We start from the raw sequence: 22,604 nt of genomic DNA on the forward strand, positions 1-22,604 counted from the left end.
GGTCGAAAGTAAAAGTACATATCTAATCTGAAAATATAGAGAACTTCAAAGGTCCCCAACAAAAGTTTCGTCTCTGTAAAACTAGTCCGTGGTTCATCTCAGTCGTATTTTTACCTGTATGTGACTGTTATTCTAAAAATTGATTGTCACGGGATTCAGAAAAATTCTATTCCTCTTTCATAGACTGAGTGCCAATTTTGAGAGATTTTATATTCAATATTTGACAAAATGATTTTTGAAAGAGTGGGTGTCAACATCTTTCGTAATGTTAGACAATTAGGTAAGGTGCAATTAAAACATAGAAAGATGTTTAAATTCTTAGTGTTTACATAATCCTGATCGGCTGTTTAGATAATTGTATCACACCTAAACATTTCCTTTATTTTGTATCATGTGCGTAAAGTGATTAGTAAAAAATTGGTGTTGTATTGTAATTGCTTTCTGTTAATTAAGAATGACATTCTAATAGAAAGTGTACTATATCTGTTTGTAGAATCTCTTTCCAAAACTAACCTTTTTTCAAACTCTTGCAAAGCACCACAATTTAGTAGAACATCAACAAGTTTTGCTGGTATTACTCAATGTTTAAATTCTACTGTAACAAAATGTGGAAGCAATCGTTTTCTGGCAAAGGTAATAATTTTGTAATACTATTTTCTTTTGATCAGTGTTTCTCAAATTTCCCTACATACAGGGAATTATTTGTGCATATTTATTTTTCAGATACCGATAACTACAACTATTGGCATGCAACAAAGTCGCAAAGCAACTACACCGGCAGGTGATCACGTACGTATGTGGGTATTAGAAAGAATTGTAGCAGCAGCACTTCCAATTGTAATTCCTGCTGCTTTATTAACGGAAAGTGCAGTTCTTGATGGCCTAATGTCTGTATTAGTTGTAATGCATACACATTGGTAAGTATTTAGTTTTCATTATTACATTATAGATGGTGGTTCTAACTGTTATCTAATTTATCATAATGTGTCTATTGTCCAATAGGGGTTTGGAGGCTATTATTATAGATTATGCAAGACCCAGTGTTGTTGGACCATTACTACCAAAGATTTTACATGTATCACTGTTATTACTTTCGGCTGCTACACTTGCTGGACTATTTATGCTTATACATAATGGACCTGGAGTTGCAAGGGCTATTAAGGATGCTTGGGCAATTGGCAAGGAACCCCCACCTTCTCAAACCTCTACTGCTCAACCTTCGAAATAATTGGATTAATTTTCAATAGATTATTAATATATTCATTTAGGACTTTGTAATTCATCTTCTTGTAAAGCATTCAAAAATAAATTATTTGCTTTCAAGTATCAGACTGAATTATTGGAATAAGATTTTGAAAAATAAATGTATTTGGTATATTTGAACAAATGGCGTTTATTTATTAAAATTGTAAAACAAAATAAACTTAAGTACAATGTTTTATATTGTCAATGTGGTTTTCATAATAGAACATGAATTCAATCCAAGATTTATAGACATACAATATTGTATAATTCAAGTTTCAATTTGCATCCGTGGTAGTTTTGTCTATAAATGTAGCAAGTTTAATGTCTCTTTTTGATAAACCATTTACATCATGAGAAGAGAGAGTAATGTTTACTTTATTATAAACATTAAACCATTCAGGATGATGGTCCATTTTTTCTGCTTGCAGAGCCACTCTTGTCATAAAACCAAAAGCCTACAAATTCGCATAAACAAGAAAGAAATACATTCTCGATGATATAAAACAAACAGAAGTAATTTAATTAAACTAGAATATACCTGATTAAAGTTTTTAAACAAAAACTCCTTGTAAATGGCATCCCTATTTGACTCAATTGACCAACCATTTGACAATAATGGTTTCAAGTCTTTTTCCCTTTCCTCTTGAGTCAATTTACCCTTGAAAAAATAACATATTGCTATAAAATCTTATACTCGATCGATCCAGTACAAATTTTGTTTTTAATACAAGTGTTTAGTATGAGAAGTTAAGTAATCTATTCTTCATGGAGTGGAAGATATTTTTGGTACATTAATTTTCTAAATTTATTGTAAAAACTTACCATCGTTTTTCCTTTTACAGCAGGAGTAGATATTTGTCTACGGTCGAAAATATGGAATATTTTCTCGCGAAGGATCCCCCCACTATTGATAAATCGCATGCGCGTTAGAGTCGACATGGATTTTGCTTTCTTTTTCCTTGATGCCGTTAAAACAGTTCGCTGTCACGGAATAAATTAATATCTCGTTATTATGTAACTAATTCATTATTAAAATTCATTCTATCATCATATATTTGACAAAAATTCGATGTGTAAATTCATCGTACAATAAATACATTATATGCTCGATTTTCGATTGACCAGATTTAATAAATTTCTATAGAATATTAACTTAACTTTTGAATAATTCACGTAATATTTAACGATATGCTTTCGAACAAAAATTATAAATATTTTCTCTTAAAATTATTGTAAAAGTATATCAACGCAACTCGACCATAACCTTACCGATGAAATTTCATCACCTATTGAACTTTTGTAAAATCACGAACACATTTTCAATCCTAATATTACATATTGTTGATTAATTTATTATCTTTAAGATTAAACAATCTACATTAATATGGTTTCTGTTGTTCTGTACACGTTGGAGAAAAAATTAACCTCTCGTACGCTAAACACAAATGTACAGGATCAGAAACGATGGCGGTTTATTTGAAACCAGTTTACTATCTGCTTCATTATCAGTATTCGTCAAATTTTTACTTTATTAAGCGTCCTTTAGCAAATTAAAAATAAAAAGCATCCGAGGACGATGAAACCTTCCTTCTAAATAAACTGTTTCTATAATACATTGATCAAAGATTGAGGGATCTACGATTGCTGCTTACCAATTAAATATCTATTTGAAGAAAATTACAAATAATACGATACTAATTGGTAAATTGGCTATGATCCTAATTACCTGTTGCGTGATTAAATTACGTATTCCTTTAATTCTAGCGCGTTTATCTTGAGGAATTTAAATTACGAGATACGCGAATCGGCTTTTAATAATACCTCTTCATTGCTCTCTTCACGCATACCGTTTCCCACAAGGACTTTCATTCTCGCACGTGCTTCACTTCTAGGATGACGATTGCGTTTACGAACCTTTTACTCACTCTTACCCGTTGCATTGCCTCACTTTTAGATTTACAATCGTCGAAGAGGGAATGTTTCGTTTAATGCGTTAATCTATTTAAAACCGCATGCAAATTGCCGCACCTGGTGAGGCAAGGCGATATACGTATAAATTAATCGAATGTATTTTGAAAGATGGCTACCACTGTACAATAAATTAAACGCGATTCATTTTGGAGGGAATCAATTACAACTTTAGATCTCGCAAGAGCTGTTACGTGACGTATCGCACCCCCGCAAAGGAAAACAGCGAAAAGCAGACAATTTATAGGAAAATGATGTATTAGAATCTTTCAGCATCTCGATCGAGAGCTGTTTAATTTTATTTCCTTGTACTATTTACTACTTACTGCATTTTCCTATAATCGTACAGGACCAAAATTATACAATTAAATGTTCGAATAATGAGTGGTTTGATTTTAACGATTGGTATACGATTAGTTATTTTAAAAAAACCTTTTATTATAGAAATGTTTTAGGTACATCAGATCGATTGGCAGGAATCGAGCCGGGGTTAAAGTTCCTCATCGGTGGAGACGTCGTTAACCTTTTTCCAAAGGATGGCAAATGTTGCCAATTGGAGTCAGGTGTTCGATTTCTGCATAGTTCTGTTATTACACGCAGCGTCTGGTCTGCCATCGATGAATTTCATTTCACTTATTCGTGTCAGCATCGAAACGATCCACGATCGACTAACTACCAGCTACCGCTTGGATTTACTCTCTCCTGTCACGGATATCCAGTCGCCAACACACACCATCGTTATTTGCGACGGCAACGTTGTTAACATCGTATATTTCTGCAATATATTTTCAGATCGGACTGCATCTTCGCGCCAACTTGCTCGGGTTATTCTGGCCGCGATAAAAAATAAGATTGCGCAGCCCTTTCGCTAAGATGTTGGCGCATCTAACGACGTATTGCTACCGTTTCACTGACCTGCGATACGTGAGGTGCATCCGGATGCTGATACAGCGAAGAAGGAGCGCAATTCTCACCTGGAAACAAAAATTTCGAATGTCGAATGAAAAATGAAAAATAACTAAACATTTCCATGGTTGGAAGGATAGAGAGCTATAGCTTCGTTATCTGTAATAAAAATCTGAACGAATGACTTGAAAGCCTTGATGAGAATTTTTGAACGGTGTAATATTTATATTTTCCATCTCGATAATGTTCTAAATTTGTACAACTTTTCGTATAATTACATTGTTACAATGTATCAATTAACGAAGGACCTAATTAACGATGCTGTAACAAACGATAATGTCATATGTAATAACATTATCTCTCAACGTATTCAGTGGCACGACTACGAAAATTATAAATGTGATAAATGCTTCACTTCCTCTATGGCATAGAGGATATGCTATTAGTCACGTTTCATCCAAGCTTCCTATTTACTTTAGATTCGCAAGTATTTATTTCCATGTCGTTTTCTCGTTATTCTATCAAGTGCTTGCGTTTAAAACAAAATTTTGCTAACGAGCAAACTGCTGTGAAATACCAAAAGCGCGCGATTTTAATATTTGCGGATAGGACGAGAATGCACAGTACTACTACTGTATTGATACAAAAAATATGTATTATCAGCACGTATCTTCAGCAACTTCAGGGTCTTTCCGTCTAATGTACGTATAAAATCATCACCAGCTGTGCCGAGGCGTATACTTTGCAAACAGGAAGGCTGAGTGCTACAGGCGTAGATCTATTTTACCTTTTATACCATTTTATTTATTGTATTACCGAAATGTCTCGAATCGTATGGATAATGTGAGTAAATATGGTGCAACCAGTGAAATAGTTCATCATTCAGTGATTTGTCAACTGAGTCGATTAATAAATTTCATAGAGCTTTCCTCGGTGTTATTACTGGGACTACTTCCACCATTCTCGACAATCCTCGCGATTTAAAATGGTTATCCGGCGTAGATCAAGTACCGGTAATTAAACAAGCTAAAGAAGAACGAACGCTTTGCGACACCAAGGAATGCATACAACTCGGTAAGCGAAATATTCTTGGATTATCAATGCAATTCAGTCATTATAACATTAAAGTAATTATATTATCGATACATTTCTCGACGCAAAAATCGTTACTTTACGTTCAACAGCAAACATGTTATCGGAGGGCATGAACACCTCGTTGGACCCCTGCGATAACTTCTACGAGTACGCTTGCGGAAATTGGAAAGTGCACAATCCTCGTCCTAAAGACGAAACCTCTTGGAATTTATTGAGAATGCTTCAAACGATCGTGGAAAAACGTGTCCTAGGTTATTAACTCTTAGACACAATGTTTATTAAAATGTTTCTATTTTCTATTCAAAAAAATCCTATCTGTTAGTTCTACCGAAAGTTTCATAAAACTTTCTGCTATGATCACAGAAATAATGGAAAAAGATTCAAGCCCTGACGACCTCTTGGGCATGAGACTCTCCAAACGAGCATACAAGGCTTGCTCGAATACAGGTAATACAATTGATCCACAGATTCGAGTAAATCTTCATTGCCGATAACATCGATGAATTTTTCGATTAATCTAGATGAATTGGAAAAGAAGGGACTCCAACCACTTTTGCTTACCTTATGGAGAATAGGTGGCTGGCCGATGATAATGGAAGACGACGAATGGAACGAGGATTTGTATAAATGGCAACTGGTGGACGATTATTACGCTTCTTTAACAGGTTTGAACAGTTTGCACGATCTCAGTACCGACCCAGTTCATTGGTTAAATAGGACAGTGTCCTTTCGTGTAAGTTTCCAAAATAAACATTGGTTTTATTTCATTTATCTTCATTCCTTCGCATTATTTGAAACGACAGCTGAGCAGTCCGCATTTGCTGCCAAAAGTATACAAACTCGTGGGCTACGACGAGATCGAAATGGACAGTAGCGATGAAGACAACGATGAAAAAGACAGTCAAGAACGAGGTAGCAAGGAGAAACGTGACAGCGAAGAGCTCGAAGTCGAAGACGAGGATAATGAATATAAAAAGAAACTGTCGAGAAAACGAGTAGCCAAAAAGATGCTTAAACGAGGTGACGATGAAAAGAAAAGTAGGAGGTCGAAGAGGGCTGCGATAAACGCAAAAGTTCAGAAGCGGTACCGTGTCGTGGAGAAATTCATTGCTCGCAAGGTTATAACATTATCGAAACGAAAACCAACGTCTTCAGTTGACGAATCTATAGGGAAGAGTAATCTGAGAATCGATGAGAAGAAATATGATACAAACGGTGACATGTACTTTGACGATGACGTAGATTATGGCAGTTACATCGACGAAGAAAATGATGACGAAGGCAACGAAGAAACTGTCAACGATAGCGACGATGACGAAAAGAATGACGAAAGTGGTAGTGGTAGCGGTAACGGTGATAAAGGAGACGATGAAGATGGTAGCGGTGACGAAGGAGACGATGAAGATGGTAGCGGTAATGGTGATGAAGGAGACGATGAAGATGGTAGCGGTGATGAAGGAGACGATGAAGATGGTAGCGGTGATGAAGGAGACGATGAAGATGGTAGCGGTAGCGGTGACGATGACGAAGAGTCTCCAGATGACGGAGACAGTTATAGTGAATCAGAGGAAGAAAGGGAACGGGAACAATTCAGGAAGAAATACGCAGGATACATATTAAATGTTGCCAGAGCCCTTACCAAAGCCAGAGGTATCCCGATACCAAAAGAGAGGCTCCAGAAAGACATCGATGACTTGATCAAGTTCCAGATAAGTTTCATAAAGGTATTTGACGTACTTTATTTTAAGAAAAGGAAACATTGAAATTATTTATAAACCGATACGGCACAGCAATGCTTATTCTTATAGATTATATACGCGGAGTACATTGGACGATCCACTCAGCTTCGACTGTTCCAAAAATCCTACGACGATTTGAAATCCAAGACGAGCAACAGCAAAGTAAACTTTCTTCTGTTTATCGATCGTTTAATTCGGAATTATGTCATTCGTAAGCGGCCGTTTTCAGATAAATTGGGTGAAAAAGGTGCAAGATTTGGCCGCTACAGCGGGGATAGAAGTTGATATCAACACAAATATCTCAGTTCCATCAAGCCTTTACATGAAGAGTTTAAAAAAGTTGTTGGATAATACACCCAGCAGGACAATTGGTACGTAAGAAGATGAAGTGTCTACGATGGTAAACGACGAATAAAGAAATGTGTGAATAATTTTATGCAGTGAATTACATTCATTGGAACATCCTTAGTAGAGTAATAAAAGCTACTACGAAGGAAATGGAGGACTTGTACGCATCTTGGGAAGACAGCGAGGATAACACGATTACGAGGTAATATTTTCAAGGTATTCCTGTTTCGAAGCAACAACGAAAATATGCTTTTTCAGATCAGAAGTATGCATCGAAGACTTAAAGCTGAAAAACTATTTGGGTTACGAGTATGTGAAACGCTATTTTCCTGACGAAACTATGAAAGCGGTAAAGACTGTATAATTAATGTAAACATTAACGATTCGATGCTGATATATCCATTGTCGTCCACATATGTTGATCGTGTTATTATTTAAGGCCTTGGACATGATCGACGACATCCAAAAGGAAGTCGAATATCAGATCAAAGGTGCAACTTGGCTCGACGATAGCACCAAGGATTTCGTTTTAGACAAATTGGTGTACATGGTCAAGATGATTGGGTATCCACCTTGGTATCGAAATAGCACCGTCGTAAAAAATTATTTCCGAGGAGTAAGAATTTACTCTTTACTCTTAACTTTATTTTCTAGTTACGTTGAATCTGACAACCTATAATTTCTACATGTTAATTGAAAATTTTAGCTCAGTATTAGTCAATCGCATTTCGAAAACGTTTTGAGTGTCATGAGATACAAAAAACAGCAGAACATAAGAAGCGTGTTCACGGGAGAAGCGGACAAACGGTAAGAGTAAGATGAGTTTGATTTCAATTTCATTATGCATTTTAAGTCACTCAAAAGAGAAATTCGTTTATAGATATGACATAGATCCTTTGCTCGTGAATGCCTTTTTCATGCCCAGTTTAAACGCTATCGGTGAGTTTTGAAGTCTATTATTTCATTAGCATTGTTCAAAACATACTATGATTTACCATTTTAGAGGTAACAGCGGCTGATTTTCAGAGACCTTTCTACGCGCCCAACCATCCATGGTAAATACGAATTAACCATTGAAATTCTGTAATCAATTTTACAAAACGTTAATAATTTTACCATGTATTGTCGTTTCGTAGGTATACAAACTTTGGTCTTATAGGGTACATCATGGGTCACGAAATAAACCATGGATACGACAGCCGTGGTCAGTAACTGTAAAACAGTCCTCAATTTTTCTCTACAGCAACGATACTAACTGCGATATTAATTGATTTTAGGTCATTTGTTCGACAGACGCGGTGCTTACACGGAATGGTTACGCGCGATGGCAGAGGAGTACGATAAAAGGGCGGACTGTTTTATAGATCAATTTAACAGATACAGCGTGGTAGAAAATAGAACAGCCAATGTTCCAATAAAGGTGAAAACTCGTGAAAATTTCTACAAAGTTAATATTTTGTCTCGAAACTATTTATAGTTCCATGATGAAAAGTCCTGTCGTCCATTTCTGGGTTACGGTGGCGACCAACGTGTTATTCCGATCGATAAACGAATAAGTGGACGGCTTGTCTGGCCATGGTCCTCTTATTCCACTAGATATCTGTCTGTTCTCGATTGACATTCACGTGCTGTATGATACAGCCTGTATCGCGGTAATACAATAGCGCGAATCTGCACTCTATATTACAGGATTATGGCAAACAAACTCAGATGGAAAATATCGCGGACACTATGGGTCTGCAGGTGGCCTTCAAAGCTTACCAACGAAGGCAAAGGGAATGCGCGAAACCGGATCCCATGTTACCAGGACTTGAGAACTTCACCAATGACCAACTTTTCTTTTTATCTCTTGCCAATGTAAGTTCATATTTAACGCGTTTAAATATCTATCAACGCGTTTATACATTATTAATGTATTAATGTAATATTTACAGGCGTGGTGCGAATCTACCAGTCCTGAAGCAATCAAGGAAAAAGAGACACGGGATTCGCACAGCTTGGGCCCGTTACGAATAATAGGGTCCGTTTCCAATTCCGAGGACTTCGCCAAGGCTTTCAATTGTCCGGTGGATAGTCCTATGAATCCTAAAAAGAAATGCAATATATGGAAATAAGAATAGTTAATAGTAACATAGTTAAATAATCACTAGCTCTCTTATGTCCCTATATACTTTAGCATTAGCTGTATTTGTAATACAACTTGTACTTATCAAGTGCAATTACTGTATTCTTTTCCTGTAATTAATCCATGTATATGGGTACAGATTAAAATAAATAAAGTACTGTATATTTTCATTTTTAACTGGCTACTGCAAATAATTACCTATGGTTATTTTATATTCGGGTTATTGTATAAAATCATAAGAAACTGTGTGGAGTATTTTCTCGTTGTATGTCGTTCAGTTATATGAATCTCGATCATCGGAAGCATTAAGTTTGTTATTGCTGGTCCCATTATAGGTAATCACTGAATCATTACAGTCTTCGATATCAATTTCAATAAACGATACATAATGGTTTTATTTAGGTCATCTTTATGAGAACGGGCAACGTCGTGGACTGAAAACTAAATGTAGTATCATAATAAAATCAATAAAAAGAAAAATAATGTTGGTACATAAGAAACTACTTAAATTTGATTAATCGCCAGAAATGTCTATTTTTAGTTACTACCTTCTACACGAAAAAAATACATCGATAAGTTTATTCCAATCTCGTGTATCTAAACGATCTAATCGCAGAAGCCTCGTTAATGAGCACAATCGCCTGTAACAAACGGAAACGAGTGTATCTCACAGTAAACAAAGTTCCTGAATGCAACATCGAGATATTGCATCTGTAGAACACCAAGGGTAAAGGATGCACGTTTCTGTGTCTGATTCGAGGCGTGAGCCATCTTATCAGAAAATATCGTTAACAGTATCAAGGTTTTTCCCCTCTTTCTATGCATATAAAATTGTCGCTTGTCGTTTTCTTTGCGCATTCTGGAAAAAGAAAAACGGAGTGTCGCCTCTACACTCCAGCCTAGTCATCAGGTTCTCGCTACGTTATCAAAATGATACGGATCCTGATTCTGTAAGTTGAAATTTTGTTGATTCCAGAAATATCTTTAAAATAGCTATCGTTGTTCGATAGTTTATTGAACAAATTCTGTGAAAATTCTTTTAGAGCGTCTTTAGGGGCCGTTATAAACGCGTCTGTGTTATCGTCCCATGCGTTGGAATACCCTCATGGATTGGACAAACTATTCGGCGAGAAACGAGAAGCTGAGAAAGAAAAAAAGGAACGTTTGGTATGCGAGAACGAAGAATGCAAGAAAATTGGTGAGTAACGTCCATCGCGAAACAAAATTATTTCAGTGGATCTATAAAACATTGTAGTCAAAGTAGAATTAGAGATTTATTAGCTAATGTAACGCTACAAACTAAAAGTATACATTTTATTCTCTTTAAAAAACAGGGAAAATGATTTTGGAGAGTATGGATGAATCTGTAGATCCATGCGATGATTTTTACGAGTACGCATGCGGAAAGTGGGCGGAAAAGAATCCTGCTCCTCCAAAAGAGGACTCGTGGAGTTTATGGCAAATACTGATGAGACGAATTTATAAACAACTTCAAGGTTAGTATCGTTTCTTCAGACAAGATCTCCAATTTAAAGAAAGAATAATCTCCAATTTGAAGAAAAAAACGATTAGTAAAAGCCTAGCTTCACCTTTATTATTTTAATACTTTGTCATTTCCAGAAATCATCGAGACCGAGCAAAAGCCTGACGATCTGTTTGCCGTGAAACTCGCCAAAATGTGGTACAAAAGCTGCATGAACGAAGGTATTTCTCCGAGATTCATTAATTTCACAGTCGTGGTTACTGTATCAAAGAACAACTCCAAATTATATACGCGACATGTAACAATTATTTAACAGAGGCAGAAGAAAGGAGAGGTCTCGAACCGATGCTGTCCACCCTATGGAGACACGGAGGATGGCCATTGATAATGGAAGATGGCGAGTGGGACGATCTCGCGTACACCTGGCAAAAAGTTGACGACTCGTATGCTCGTTTGACGGGAAACAATGCGCTTCACGACTTACTATATAATCAAGTTACGTTCGGAGGAAACGCCACCATAATGGTACGATCGTAATTTCACAAATCGATTAATGTCGTCCATATGTTCGCTGTAATCCGTCCAAATTTTTTAGATAACTGCTCCTCATTTACCACCCAATTTGTACACGATTCTGTCATCTGGTAGCGATTATCCTGTCTCGGACGTCAGCGACGAAAACAACGAAAGCGGAGAAGGCAGTCTGGAACGTGGAAGCAAAGAGAAAGGCTACGAGAAGGATGAAAATAACGAGGACGATGAAGATACAGAAGAGGACGAAGACAAGGAGGAACTGCGTAAGAGAAAAGTGGCTGAAAGGAAGACTCACAAGAGATTAGGTCATGGCAGAAGAAGGAACAAGGGCGAAGATGTTGGTGGCAGACAAACGAGGAGAAGAACGCATAGAAGTATCGCGCAGATTCAAGAACGTCACGATAACCACATGCAGAAGAGACATGCCGAGCATAACGTTCATCACAACGCGAAGAAAACAAAAGGTTCATCGAAGCACGGACACCTGGCTAGACATAACAAGAGAAACAAGCCGATGGAAAAGCATGATCACGAAAGGAAAAATAAATCGAAGACTACCGTAATGAAAACGGAAGTTCATGATAGTAAACATCATGGAGAGAACAGGATTAATAAGCACAGACATCACGTTGCCCAAAGACGTCTAGATAAAGAAGAGAACGATGACAACGAGACTGACAATGAAAATAATGACGAAGACACCGAGGAAGGAGAGAATCCAGGTGAAGATGAGGCCGTTGAAGAAGGTGATGATAACGAAGAAGACGAGAAACAGAAGCTGGAAGAGATGAGAGAGAAATATAGAGATTATATATTTAATGTCTCGTTGTTACTTTCCAAAGCCAGGGGAATAGAGATTCCTCGAGAAAAGTTGATGAAAGGTGTCGCAGACCTGGTCGAGTTCGCAATTAAATTGGGAGAAGTAAGTTAATTGTATTTAATTATTCTCCATTAAATTGTATATTTCGAAAATGTTTTAAAAATATGACTTTATGAAAACCTCGTGAATTTTTCAGATTGTCGTTAGACCCGCCTACAACACAATGACGATGGATGAACTCCAAGAAATTTACGATTCCTTCAAATCCACCACAGATAGCAGCAAGGTAATTTTATTTTGTATCGAGTAGGGAAATTATTAATGTTACCTTCACATTTTACGAAGCGCTCTACGATAATATACATTTAGGTAAACTGGAAAAAGAAGGCGCTGAAATTGTTTACCGAGGCGGGAGCCGAAGTCGATGACATCGCAGAAATTGTAACAACGCCTAAATACTTCAAGAAACTTCCCGCGTTACTCGACGAAACCCCAACCGAAACAATTGGTAAGTCTCGCCATATAAATATATATCATCTGCTTTTAATTTTAGTTATTCGAATGTTCCTAAATAATAACGTCGTGATTTTGTTACAGTTAACTATGTGCATTGGGACTTCATCAGTAAAATGGCAAAATACTCGACGAAAGAAATGAAACAACTGGCTCAAAATTGGAAAGGTGGACCGGAACAGCCCAGGTAACGCAATCAGCGTGTCACGAATTGTTACAAACAAATATCGATCTAATCTATTTTTCATTCGCGTTACCATAGAGAGAAAGTATGCATGGAGCAAGCTGAGCTAGGCGAAATAGTGGGATACGAATACGCTAGATTGCATTTCTCGGAAAAAGTAGCGAAAACGGTACGAATCTTAAATTATGCAATCCTGCAAAAACGGGACTCTAACGACAAATATTACGTTTACGCAGTTAGACGTTCCATAATTGCTGTGTGAAAGTAGTTCATTGTTCTTAAATATGATGTATTGTTGTTAAAGGCTCGAGATATGATCGACGACATACAAAAGGAAGTCGAGTATCAGATCAAGAGTGCTACGTGGATGGACGAGGACACGGAACATTTTATCTTGGATAAATTAGTGAACATGAAAAATCTAATTGGTTATCCTGAGTGGTACAAAAACACAACGCTTGTAAAACGCCGCTTCCAAGGGGTAACTATTCTCTTACTAATAATTTTGTGTAATAAGCATACCTGTTCGCGAGGCTTCTTCGAAACGATTTATTGAATCGTTAATTGATAATTAATGTTAAAGCTCGTGATTGGTTCATCGTACTACGAGAACACATTGAACAACATGCGATTCAAGAAGTGGAAGAGTTTGCGAACTGTACCGGATGAAGACTCCATGTAAGATTGTAAATATTAATATCAGGAACGATATTCTAAATCTGAGTTATGGAAGCACAATGTATTACAGAATGACGTTCGATCCTGCCATGTTGAATGCTTTCTTCGTGCCAGAAAGAAATTTCATAGGTACGTAGTACGTGCATCGAAAGACAAATCCTTGGACTACAGAACAAAATACTTGAATTACACTATTAATATGCTTATATTCTCGAAAACGGCAATTTAATCAGAGCGATTTCATTGAATATAGCGGTCACCGCGGCAGACTTCCAAAGTCCTTTCTTCGCTCTCAACAGGCCATGGTAAATAATTTATACTACATCCTATCGCATACAGAAAGTAACATAATTGTTAATTATAATATTTTATCATCAGGAATGTTAATTACGCTATCATTGGACTTATCATGGCTCACGAAGTAAATCATGGATTCGATAAAGACGGTGAGTTCAAAAATTATAACTTCAACGAGCGATATTCAATAAATTCACGATTGCCAGGTCACCTGTACGACATGAAAGGTTCTCCAATGGAATGGTTATCCGCAATGGCTGAAGCTTACAACAAGAGAGCTTTGTGTTTCATTGATCAATTCAACGGATACAGTCTCGTCCAAGGGGAAAATGTTACTATTGAGGTCGGTATTGCGTTTCCTCTTCGATAAAGGAATGTTCGACTTCACATATTGATATTATAAATTGCAGGGTTACGGTAACCGATCGGCGGGTGAAAACATTGCCGATACAATGGGCTTGCAAACTGTATTTAGGGCTTATCAGCGAAGAGAACGAGAGTGTGACAGACCAGAACCAGCGTTGCCAGGATTAGAGAAATTCAGCAACGAGCAAACTTTCTTCTTGTCGTTTGCCAATGTAGGTCCTTAGCAAACTGGAGTTTTCAATATTCAGAAATCAATCAGTATTAATAACCTCGATATTTTACCAATCGAAATAGCTCCTCGTGTTTTCGATAACTTTGAAACCATGTACGATACGAATTTTATTTGCAGGTATGGTGCGAAAGTATGAATAGAGAATCTGCCGTAATGCAAGCCAAGTATGACGTGCATAGCCCAGGACGGTTGAGAGTGATTGGATCGGTGTCAAATTCGGACGAATTCGCCAAAGCTTTCAATTGTCCAGCGGGTAGTCCGATGAACCCAGAGACGAAATGCAATATATGGATATAATTTAAACATTTCTATACTATCAATATGTATCTTTAAAAAATAAATATACAAAATAAATATACTACAATCGATGAAATGTTTTAAAACTATTTTCGACATCATTCTCTTGAAAAAATAGTGTATGTTCCATTACAAACATAAAAAATCATATAATATTAAAATTAATATTATAAAATATATATATATGTAACATTAGCAGGGTAAATAGAACTCGATAAATTATTTGTATTTATTGTTAGAAAATGTGTGTAGTATTATCAATGTAGAAACATCCACATTCAATTATCATCTTCTATATGAACAAAAATAAATTGCGATATGTATTTTAATCACGTGTATCTAAATTATCGTATCACAGGAGCCACGTTAATGGACACAATCGTCAGTGCCAAACGGAAACGACGGGAATCTCATAATAAATAAAGATTCCCGAGTGTAACATTGAGATATTGCAACTATAAACACACAACGCTCGTGTCTTGACTAATGCTTCGTCGGAGATTATTGATGACACAGACAAAATGCTTTTTTTTTTTTACGAAATTATATTCTCTCTATTGTATTAAATCGTAAAAACTTTGTATCGAGTTCGCTCATTTTATATTGCACGGTTTAAAAGAAATCAATCGTCGTGAGCATTAATATTGCTGAAATCATCATGGGTCCCCGAGTAAAAGGTAAACCCAACCGTGGATCTCCCATCGCAATTTCGATAAATCATACTTAATGGGTTTATTTAGGTCATCTTTATGGGAACGAGTAATGTCGTAAACTAGAAATCCACAATTACCAATTGTATGAAATATTAATATTAATATTATAGAGATGAAACATAAAAAATTTATTGAATTTATTATAGAAATATTTGTCTCTACTGTTTGATAGAAGCATCAATTTTTAATTATCTTATATAAATAAAAATAGACTCTCAAGTGCATTCTAATCACAGGAGGCTCGTTAATGAACACAATCATCAATGCCAAACGGAAACGAACGTAGTTCCTGGGTGTAACATCGAGATACTGCATCTATAAAACTCCAAGGGCAGAGGATGAACGTTTGATTCGAGACAGGGGATGTGTTATGACATCTTATCAGAACGTATCGTTAACAGTATCAGGGCTTCTTCGGATTTCCATGGATATAAAACTGTCAACTATCCTTTCCGTTACGGACTTTGCATAAAGAAAGACTGGGTGTCACTTCGACACTCCAGCCAAATCATCGTGTAGTCTGTTTCCAATTACGTTACCAACATGACGCGGATCCTTATTCTGTATGTTGACATTGCTCATCTACTCAGAAATATCTTTAAAATATCTTAAATCAATAATAATCTATCGAACTAATTCTGTAAAAAATTGTATAGATTGTCTTTAGGCGCTGTTATAAATACAGCTTTCTTACCATCTTACCTGGACTACTCTCGTGGCTTGGAAAGACTGTTCGGTAACAAACGAGAAGCTGCGCAAAAGAAGGAACGCTCGCTATGCGACACCAAGGAGTGCGAATTGATTGGTATGTATTATCCAGTGGGAAACAGAAATTATAAATAATTACTACGAAAAGTTCGTAAATGAAACGTGTATCTCGTTGCTCTTAAAATATAGCGAACGTGATTAAGAATAGCTTGGACGAGTCAGTAGACCCGTGCGATGATTTTTACGAATATGCGTGTGGAAGATGGTCGAATATTAATCCTCGTCCTGAAAACAAGACTACGTGGAGTTTATGGGACATGGTGGAGGAAAAAGTCGAGAACCAGGTTAAAGGTTAGCGATTCCTATTAAACTTATTTTCCATTTCTATTGGAAACATATTCCTAATTAAAGTACTTTCCTATCTCCAGGTATAATCCAGAATGATCCAAAACCCACGGACCTCTTTGCCGTGAAACTTGCCAAACTGTGGTACAAAAGTTGCATGGACGAAGGTATTTATTTAATTTTATATAAATTATAGAAAAAATATCTTTATATAGAGAAAAATTCTCATGAAATGAAACGACTGTTAAACAGAGGCAGCGGAAAGGAGAGGCGTCGAGCCGATTTTGTCCGTAATGTGGAGATTTGGAGGATGGCCACTAATAATGGAGGACGGAGAATGGGACGATAACATATACACTTGGCAATTCGTTGACGACAGCTATGCCCGGGTGGTGTTTACAAATGCATTGCACGACTTGCAGTACGGTAGATTTTACTACGAGGCCAACGATACGATAATAGTACGATCATAATTAATATAATGTCTATACATAAGTAATAACGTCGACTAACTATCAATTACGTTTCTCGACATTTCAGCTGGGTATTCCCCATTTGCTACCCGAAGTATACTCACTTCTGCCAGATGGTAGTCGTTACTCTAGCTCTGATGACAGCGATGAAAACAATGAAAGTGGAGAAGGTAGCCAAGAGAATGGAAGCAAAGAGAAACGTCCAAGGAAGGGTGAAGATGATGAAGGTGACGAGGAGGAGGAAAATAATGAAGATGACAACGAAAATGTCATGGTTAGAAGGAAGGTTCATAGAAAATTAGGTCGCAGCAGAAGCAATGGGAATAGCGAGGGGCTGACGAAAATACGGACGAAGAGGGACATTTTGAAGGATAAAGTTCTTCGTGGTATGCGTAAACAGAGGAAACACGCTACCCATGGAGTTCATCACAGCGGGAAGAAGACGAAGGAAGTATCAGATAAAAAGAAACAGGGCAAAAGGAAGAGTCATAAGCGTCTACATGGCAAAACAAATAATAAGAGAACCAAAATGACCGAAGAAAATGATGTTGACGAAAAAACGAAGAAGTCGAAGAACACACCAACAAAGACAAGAGTTCATAATACCAAGCAACAGAGGGACCATGTCGCCCGGAGGACAAGAGTATCGAAACGTGCAGATGAGGACGAATCTCCAAATACCGATGACGTCGAGAACGAAGATAGTAGCGACAACGAGGTTCCCACGGAAGATAACGATGAAGAACAAGATAATGGCAGTGCAAATGAAGATGATGACGAAGAAAACGATAAAGTAGAGGACAGCGATGCTGAGGACGACGAAGAGGACGAGGATGACGAAGATGACCCTGAAGAAGAAGAAAGAGAGAGGCTGCAACGTATAGAAAAATATAAAGACTATGTATTTAACGTATCGTTACTGCTTTCTAGAGAAAGAGGAGTGGAGGTATCACACGAAAAGATGAAGAAGAGTATCGAAGACATGGTTGACTTCGCAATCAAATTGGGAGAAGTAATAAATTCATTTATTTTACATTACAAGACAGTTGGACGTGATGAAGTACAGGAATGTTTATAGTTTAAAATGCGAACTAATAGGACTTAATTTGTTCAGATCACGTTAATGGACGCAATGGAACCCGACGAGTCGACGATTGATGATTTCCAAGAATTATACGATAACTTACCATCTCGTACAAGCAACAGCAAGGTAACAATTTCCTAAGCTGTATTCACCCTCCTTGTTTCCATATTATACCACTAGAACAACCTCCAGAAAGTCTAAGGTGATAGTGCAGGTACCCCTAACCAAGTAATTTATAAATTTTCAGGTAAACTGGAGAAAAAAGGTAGAAAAACTTCTCGAAGAAGCAGGTATAACGTTGGATGGCGACGTGGAAATGATACTATTTCCTAATTACTTCAAGAGGATTGTTGGGTTATTAGATGAAACCTCAGGCGAAACAATTGGTAAATCTCATGCTTAAACTGACGTTTCATCTACTTTTATTTGAATTTTATCTCGCTATTGGAACTATTATTCTTAAATAACAACCCAGCGAATCTGTTACAGTTAATTATATTCATTGGCATTTCGTTAGTAAAATTGGGCCAATAACTATAAAAGAAATTGAAGAAGTGTATCATAATGGTTACGGAACTGGAGCTTTTAGTTCCAGGTAATGCAAATTTTCTGTTACGAATCTACTCGAGTTTACTTATCTGTGCCTTTTCATAGGGAGGAGTTATGCATACAACAAGTGGAATTAGGCGACATAGTAGGATACCAGTTTGTCGAAGAGCACTTCTCGGAAGAGATAGCACAAACGGTAACGATTCTAAGGATATTGTTGATGATCTTCTGTCGAAGATTCATGTTTATGAATGATTATTTGAAAGTTCTTAATCGGTTCTGAATTTCGTGTGTTGTTACAAAAGGCTAGAGATATGATCGACGATATACAAAAGGAAGTCGAGTATCAGATCAAGGAAGCTACGTGGATGGACGAGGACACGGAACATTTTATCTTGGATAAATTAGTGAACATGAAGAATCTAGTTGGTTATCCAGAGTGGTACAAAAACACAACGCTCGTTAAACGCTACTTTCGAGGGGTAACTTTTCTCTAAAATATTATTAATTAATTAATCGAAAACGTTTCACTAATTAACTGTTGAATTATCGTTAAAGCTCACGGTCGGTCCTTCGCATTTCGAGAATGTATTGAATTACCTTAAATACAGAAAATTGAAGGAGTTACGGCAATCATTGGAAGAAGAAATGAATTTGTAAGAATTTACTAATATTAATAACAATATTCTTGATCGGTATTGTACGACCACGATATTTTACAGAAACGTTAATCCACTCATGCTGAATGCTTTCTTCATGCCGGACGCAAATACCATAGGTACGTACATATGTCATAAAAATTCACTTATTCGATTTACTTAATTGTATTTCTATTTACCACAGCGATCACCGCGGCAGATTTCCAAAGTCCATTCTTTGCTCTGAACAGACCATGGTGAAGAATTTATACATCTACTATACCATGTACTACCGTGTATACTCAATTGGTAATTGTACAATTTTTTCGACAGGAATATTAATTACGGTGTAATTGGAGTTGTCATGGGTCACGAAGTTAATCACGGATTCGATGATTCAGGTGAGTCGTTGTTCGTGAATTGTAATTTGAATAATATTTAACTAATCGATGGTTTGTTAGGTCGCCTCTACGACAGAAAAGGCAAGCCAATGGAGTGGTTATCCGCAATGGCTGCAGCGTACGATAAGAGAGCTATGTGTTTCGTCGATCAATTTAACAAATACCCTCTCGTCAAAGGGAAAAACGTTACTTTCGAGGTAGATATTGCATAATATTAAAACTAAAAGGACAGAAAAATCTGAATATATAGACACGAATATTAATCTTAGAATATGAATCTACTAATAGTAAAAATTGCAGGACTACGGTAACCGAACAGCAGGTGAAAACATTGCCGATACAATGGGCTTGCAAGCTGTATTCAGGGCTTATCAACGAAGAGAACGTGAGTGTGCGAGACCAGACCCAGCACTGCCAGGATTAGAGAAATTCAGCAACGAGCAAACTTTCTTCCTGTCGTTTGCCAATGTGAGTTCAAATAAAAATTACAACGCTTTAAAAATTCATCGGTATTGATAATCTCAGCTGTAACCATCCATCGCTGACGCTATAATTATAATGTCGAATAATTTTTACTCGCAGGTATGGTGCGAATCCGAGGATCCAGAATATGCCGTGATGCAAGCCAAGTACGATGTGCATAGTTCAGGACGAATAAGAGTAATTGGCTCCGTGTCGAATTCAGACGACTTCGCGAGAGCTTTCAATTGTCCAGTGGGTAGTCCCATGAACCCCGAGAAGAAGTGCAATATATGGGTGTAATTTAAACAATTGCAAATTTCTAATCTATTCGATGAAAGTGTAACTTAGCCTAAAATTGTTTAGAACCTAAAGAGTCTAATTTTACTTTAAACTGAAATACAGCATATGATTCGCAGATAAACTCTCCTGCCTTTGATACATTTCGTTACCTTCGTAAAACTTCATGTTTTACTGAACATGATGAATAGTACTTTATAGTGATTCAATCCTGTCTCAATGTCGACCACTTGTCTAATCGACGAATCGGATGTGACCTTACTTTTTTTCACAATCAGGTGTATCCCGTCTATTCATCTCGATTCCTCTTCATCCTTGAACTCCATATTACAAGAAAGAAGGATCGACTTCGAAATTGCCTTCGATGTTTCGTAGATTGACACATTAATTGCGAGCTGTCACCGAGACAGAAGACACCAATCTTGTTTTTTCTATAAATCCATTAGTGACGCTGATACTAATCGAATTTCGCAGTCTTACAGTACAAACAACTCACGATCGAGATGTTGGTCAATGCACAATTATGTAAATTAATTCTTGGCATTGGAAGGGTAATCTCAACCGAGGCGTTAACGAAGGCTTTACACTGTTCATCCAGAATTTAGTAAGACAAAATAAAATTCACGTATTGAGATCTAAATATATTGCTTCTGAATTCTAGGATAAGTACTTCTCTTACGACACGTAGTTAATATATTCTGTTATCTCAACGGTTCCTCCTTTTCTCTTCGAGGGTGGAGCCTTCGAAATTCTTTTTCGTGTTGGATCCTACGAGGGCCTGCATGACTCGCCACCGTCGCGCGTAACAATGTTACCCAGCAATAAGTCGCCCGCATTATATCAGAAACGTAAGCGCCTAACCGTATTGCATCGTTAACGGCACGGGTGTTGCAATTCGGTGAGACAGTTGTAGATCGATGTAGGGACAGTAAATTAGATCGGGCAAAGGAACATTACCTAACTGTAGCACGAGCGCTCATCTTCAGGCGCAGGCCTTCAACACTTTCACAGATCAAATAAGAAGTGGTGAAACTCCTCCGATTATACCAGTGCATCGAATGGGTATACATCGCGGTTGCTCGGCCAGAGAAAGCACGCTCTGAATCATCGGAATAAATGGTCGCTGTTTAGAACGGATGCATCCTATTATAATGTGCATACCCGCCGATAAAACTATCCCTATCGACGATCGATCGTGATATCGTGATAACGTGCTTAGAATTGCTAAATTTGTACCGTGTATTCACTATTTCTCCCTCGCCAGACTCTTCTTTCCTATAGATACGAGTCCTCTAAATAAATATACAGGGAGGTTTATCGGGAAGATTGCAGGCAGAAATAAGGGAAAAATCGAAAATGATAACAAACGCCTTTTAAACTTCTATTCTGATTTTAGCTTGAACAACTACGTCCGTAGCATTCTCCTAATAAAACATAATTACCCGTATAATTAACAAGTAAACCTAATCTTCGCGGACACATGTCCACGCTTTCTTCGTTGCTGGTACTGAAAATGTTTCCTAATGTTAAATTTCTACGAATAGCTAGAACCGAAACCGCCGCGAGGAATAAGATAATCGCGAACGAGACTAAAGGTAACAAAGAGTAAGTAATTATCATTAGCGAATCACTCACACTGGAAGTGAAAGAAGAAAATCATAAAGCATTTAAGAGATAGAGACGATTACAGAAATTGCGGTTTGCAAAGGAAAGCGTACGCGATATAACGAGCATAATAAATTACTCGTTTGATGTGCTCTTGCGATGTCGTGGAGAAACAATCGGAGTGCATAAAACTGCAAAAGTTGCATACGTACTCAAGGCAGAGCAATTGCTTTACGTAACGGTTATCTCCGAAACCAATTTGCTATCTTTCCTCGGTTGACGCACCGCCGTGGAGATAATCATCGGAAAAACCATTAAGCAAGTTCCCCGAGTTAATTTAGCCATTCATAATTTCATTTATTCATGCTCATTTACTCTTCAACGGTGATGTCTTTTTTACTCTCAGCACAATAGAGATTAATCTCGCGCGATGAGTTTGAAGAAGAATTCGAGCCAATACTTTCTCGATAAAAATCTTGCATTCCACCAGGATCGTTGG

The 22,604-nt window shown here is 37.2% G+C and overlaps 5 protein-coding genes across 6 annotated transcripts; 4 read left to right on the forward strand and 1 right to left on the reverse strand.

The window, feature by feature from the left end:
• Positions 1–27: 27 nt before the first annotated feature.
• On the forward strand, positions 28–1,326 carry LOC128895843 (succinate dehydrogenase [ubiquinone] cytochrome b small subunit, mitochondrial). Its single transcript, XM_054158787.1, has 4 exons — positions 28–280; positions 494–633; positions 724–917; positions 1,003–1,326. Exons 1-4 carry the CDS (start codon positions 229–231, stop codon positions 1,226–1,228), a joined length of 612 nt encoding a protein of 203 aa, XP_054014762.1. The 5' UTR covers positions 28–228; the 3' UTR covers positions 1,229–1,326.
• A 154-nt stretch (positions 1,327–1,480) lies between these two features.
• LOC128895844 (probable pterin-4-alpha-carbinolamine dehydratase) lies at positions 1,481–2,706 on the reverse strand. The gene is made up of 4 exons (XM_054158788.1): positions 2,515–2,706; positions 2,068–2,226; positions 1,784–1,903; positions 1,481–1,700 (listed from the first exon to the last, which is right to left on the reverse strand). The coding sequence occupies exons 2-4, from the start codon at positions 2,182–2,184 to the stop codon at positions 1,521–1,523; spliced, it is 417 nt and encodes a 138-aa protein (XP_054014763.1). The 5' UTR covers positions 2,185–2,226; positions 2,515–2,706; the 3' UTR covers positions 1,481–1,520.
• Positions 2,707–4,461: 1,755 nt separating this feature from the next.
• On the forward strand, positions 4,462–9,596 carry LOC128895834 (neprilysin-1-like). Of its 2 annotated transcripts, XM_054158772.1 has the most exons (18): positions 4,468–4,962; positions 5,042–5,193; positions 5,304–5,465; positions 5,578–5,661; positions 5,736–5,947; positions 6,018–6,938; positions 7,023–7,115; positions 7,183–7,324; positions 7,395–7,503; positions 7,560–7,650; positions 7,741–7,917; positions 8,008–8,108; positions 8,182–8,240; positions 8,305–8,356; positions 8,438–8,505; positions 8,579–8,721; positions 8,991–9,158; positions 9,236–9,596. In XM_054158772.1, exons 1-18 carry the CDS (start codon positions 4,940–4,942, stop codon positions 9,413–9,415), a joined length of 2,937 nt encoding a protein of 978 aa, XP_054014747.1. In that variant the 5' UTR covers positions 4,468–4,939; the 3' UTR covers positions 9,416–9,596. The 2 variants fall into 2 exon arrangements, 1 of the variants encoding a protein (XP_054014747.1); XR_008461870.1 differs by lacking the exon at positions 9,236–9,596 and having other exon boundaries at positions 4,462–4,962; positions 8,595–8,721; positions 8,991–9,130.
• A 663-nt stretch (positions 9,597–10,259) lies between these two features.
• LOC128895793 (neprilysin-4-like) lies at positions 10,260–14,888 on the forward strand. Its single transcript, XM_054158719.1, has 18 exons — positions 10,260–10,376; positions 10,470–10,624; positions 10,761–10,922; positions 11,047–11,130; positions 11,226–11,434; positions 11,505–12,365; positions 12,460–12,549; positions 12,633–12,771; positions 12,861–12,963; positions 13,039–13,129; positions 13,265–13,441; positions 13,544–13,638; positions 13,709–13,767; positions 13,892–13,943; positions 14,017–14,084; positions 14,142–14,278; positions 14,346–14,513; positions 14,651–14,888. The coding sequence occupies exons 1-18, from the start codon at positions 10,357–10,359 to the stop codon at positions 14,828–14,830; spliced, it is 2,850 nt and encodes a 949-aa protein (XP_054014694.1). The 5' UTR covers positions 10,260–10,356; the 3' UTR covers positions 14,831–14,888.
• A 1,060-nt stretch (positions 14,889–15,948) lies between these two features.
• LOC128895833 (membrane metallo-endopeptidase-like 1) lies at positions 15,949–20,624 on the forward strand. The gene is made up of 18 exons (XM_054158771.1): positions 15,949–16,106; positions 16,200–16,348; positions 16,441–16,602; positions 16,680–16,763; positions 16,849–17,057; positions 17,137–18,081; positions 18,184–18,279; positions 18,401–18,539; positions 18,643–18,748; positions 18,808–18,898; positions 19,008–19,184; positions 19,261–19,358; positions 19,425–19,480; positions 19,546–19,597; positions 19,674–19,741; positions 19,802–19,938; positions 20,042–20,209; positions 20,324–20,624. The coding sequence occupies exons 1-18, from the start codon at positions 16,087–16,089 to the stop codon at positions 20,501–20,503; spliced, it is 2,937 nt and encodes a 978-aa protein (XP_054014746.1). The 5' UTR covers positions 15,949–16,086; the 3' UTR covers positions 20,504–20,624.
• The last annotated feature ends 1,980 nt before the right edge of the window (positions 20,625–22,604 follow it).

The sequence above is a fragment of the Hylaeus anthracinus genome, unplaced genomic scaffold (assembly GCF_026225885.1).
Source record: "Hylaeus anthracinus isolate JK02 unplaced genomic scaffold, UHH_iyHylAnth1.0_haploid 5, whole genome shotgun sequence".
In the NCBI taxonomy this organism is placed as follows: Eukaryota; Metazoa; Arthropoda; class Insecta; order Hymenoptera; family Colletidae; genus Hylaeus; species Hylaeus anthracinus.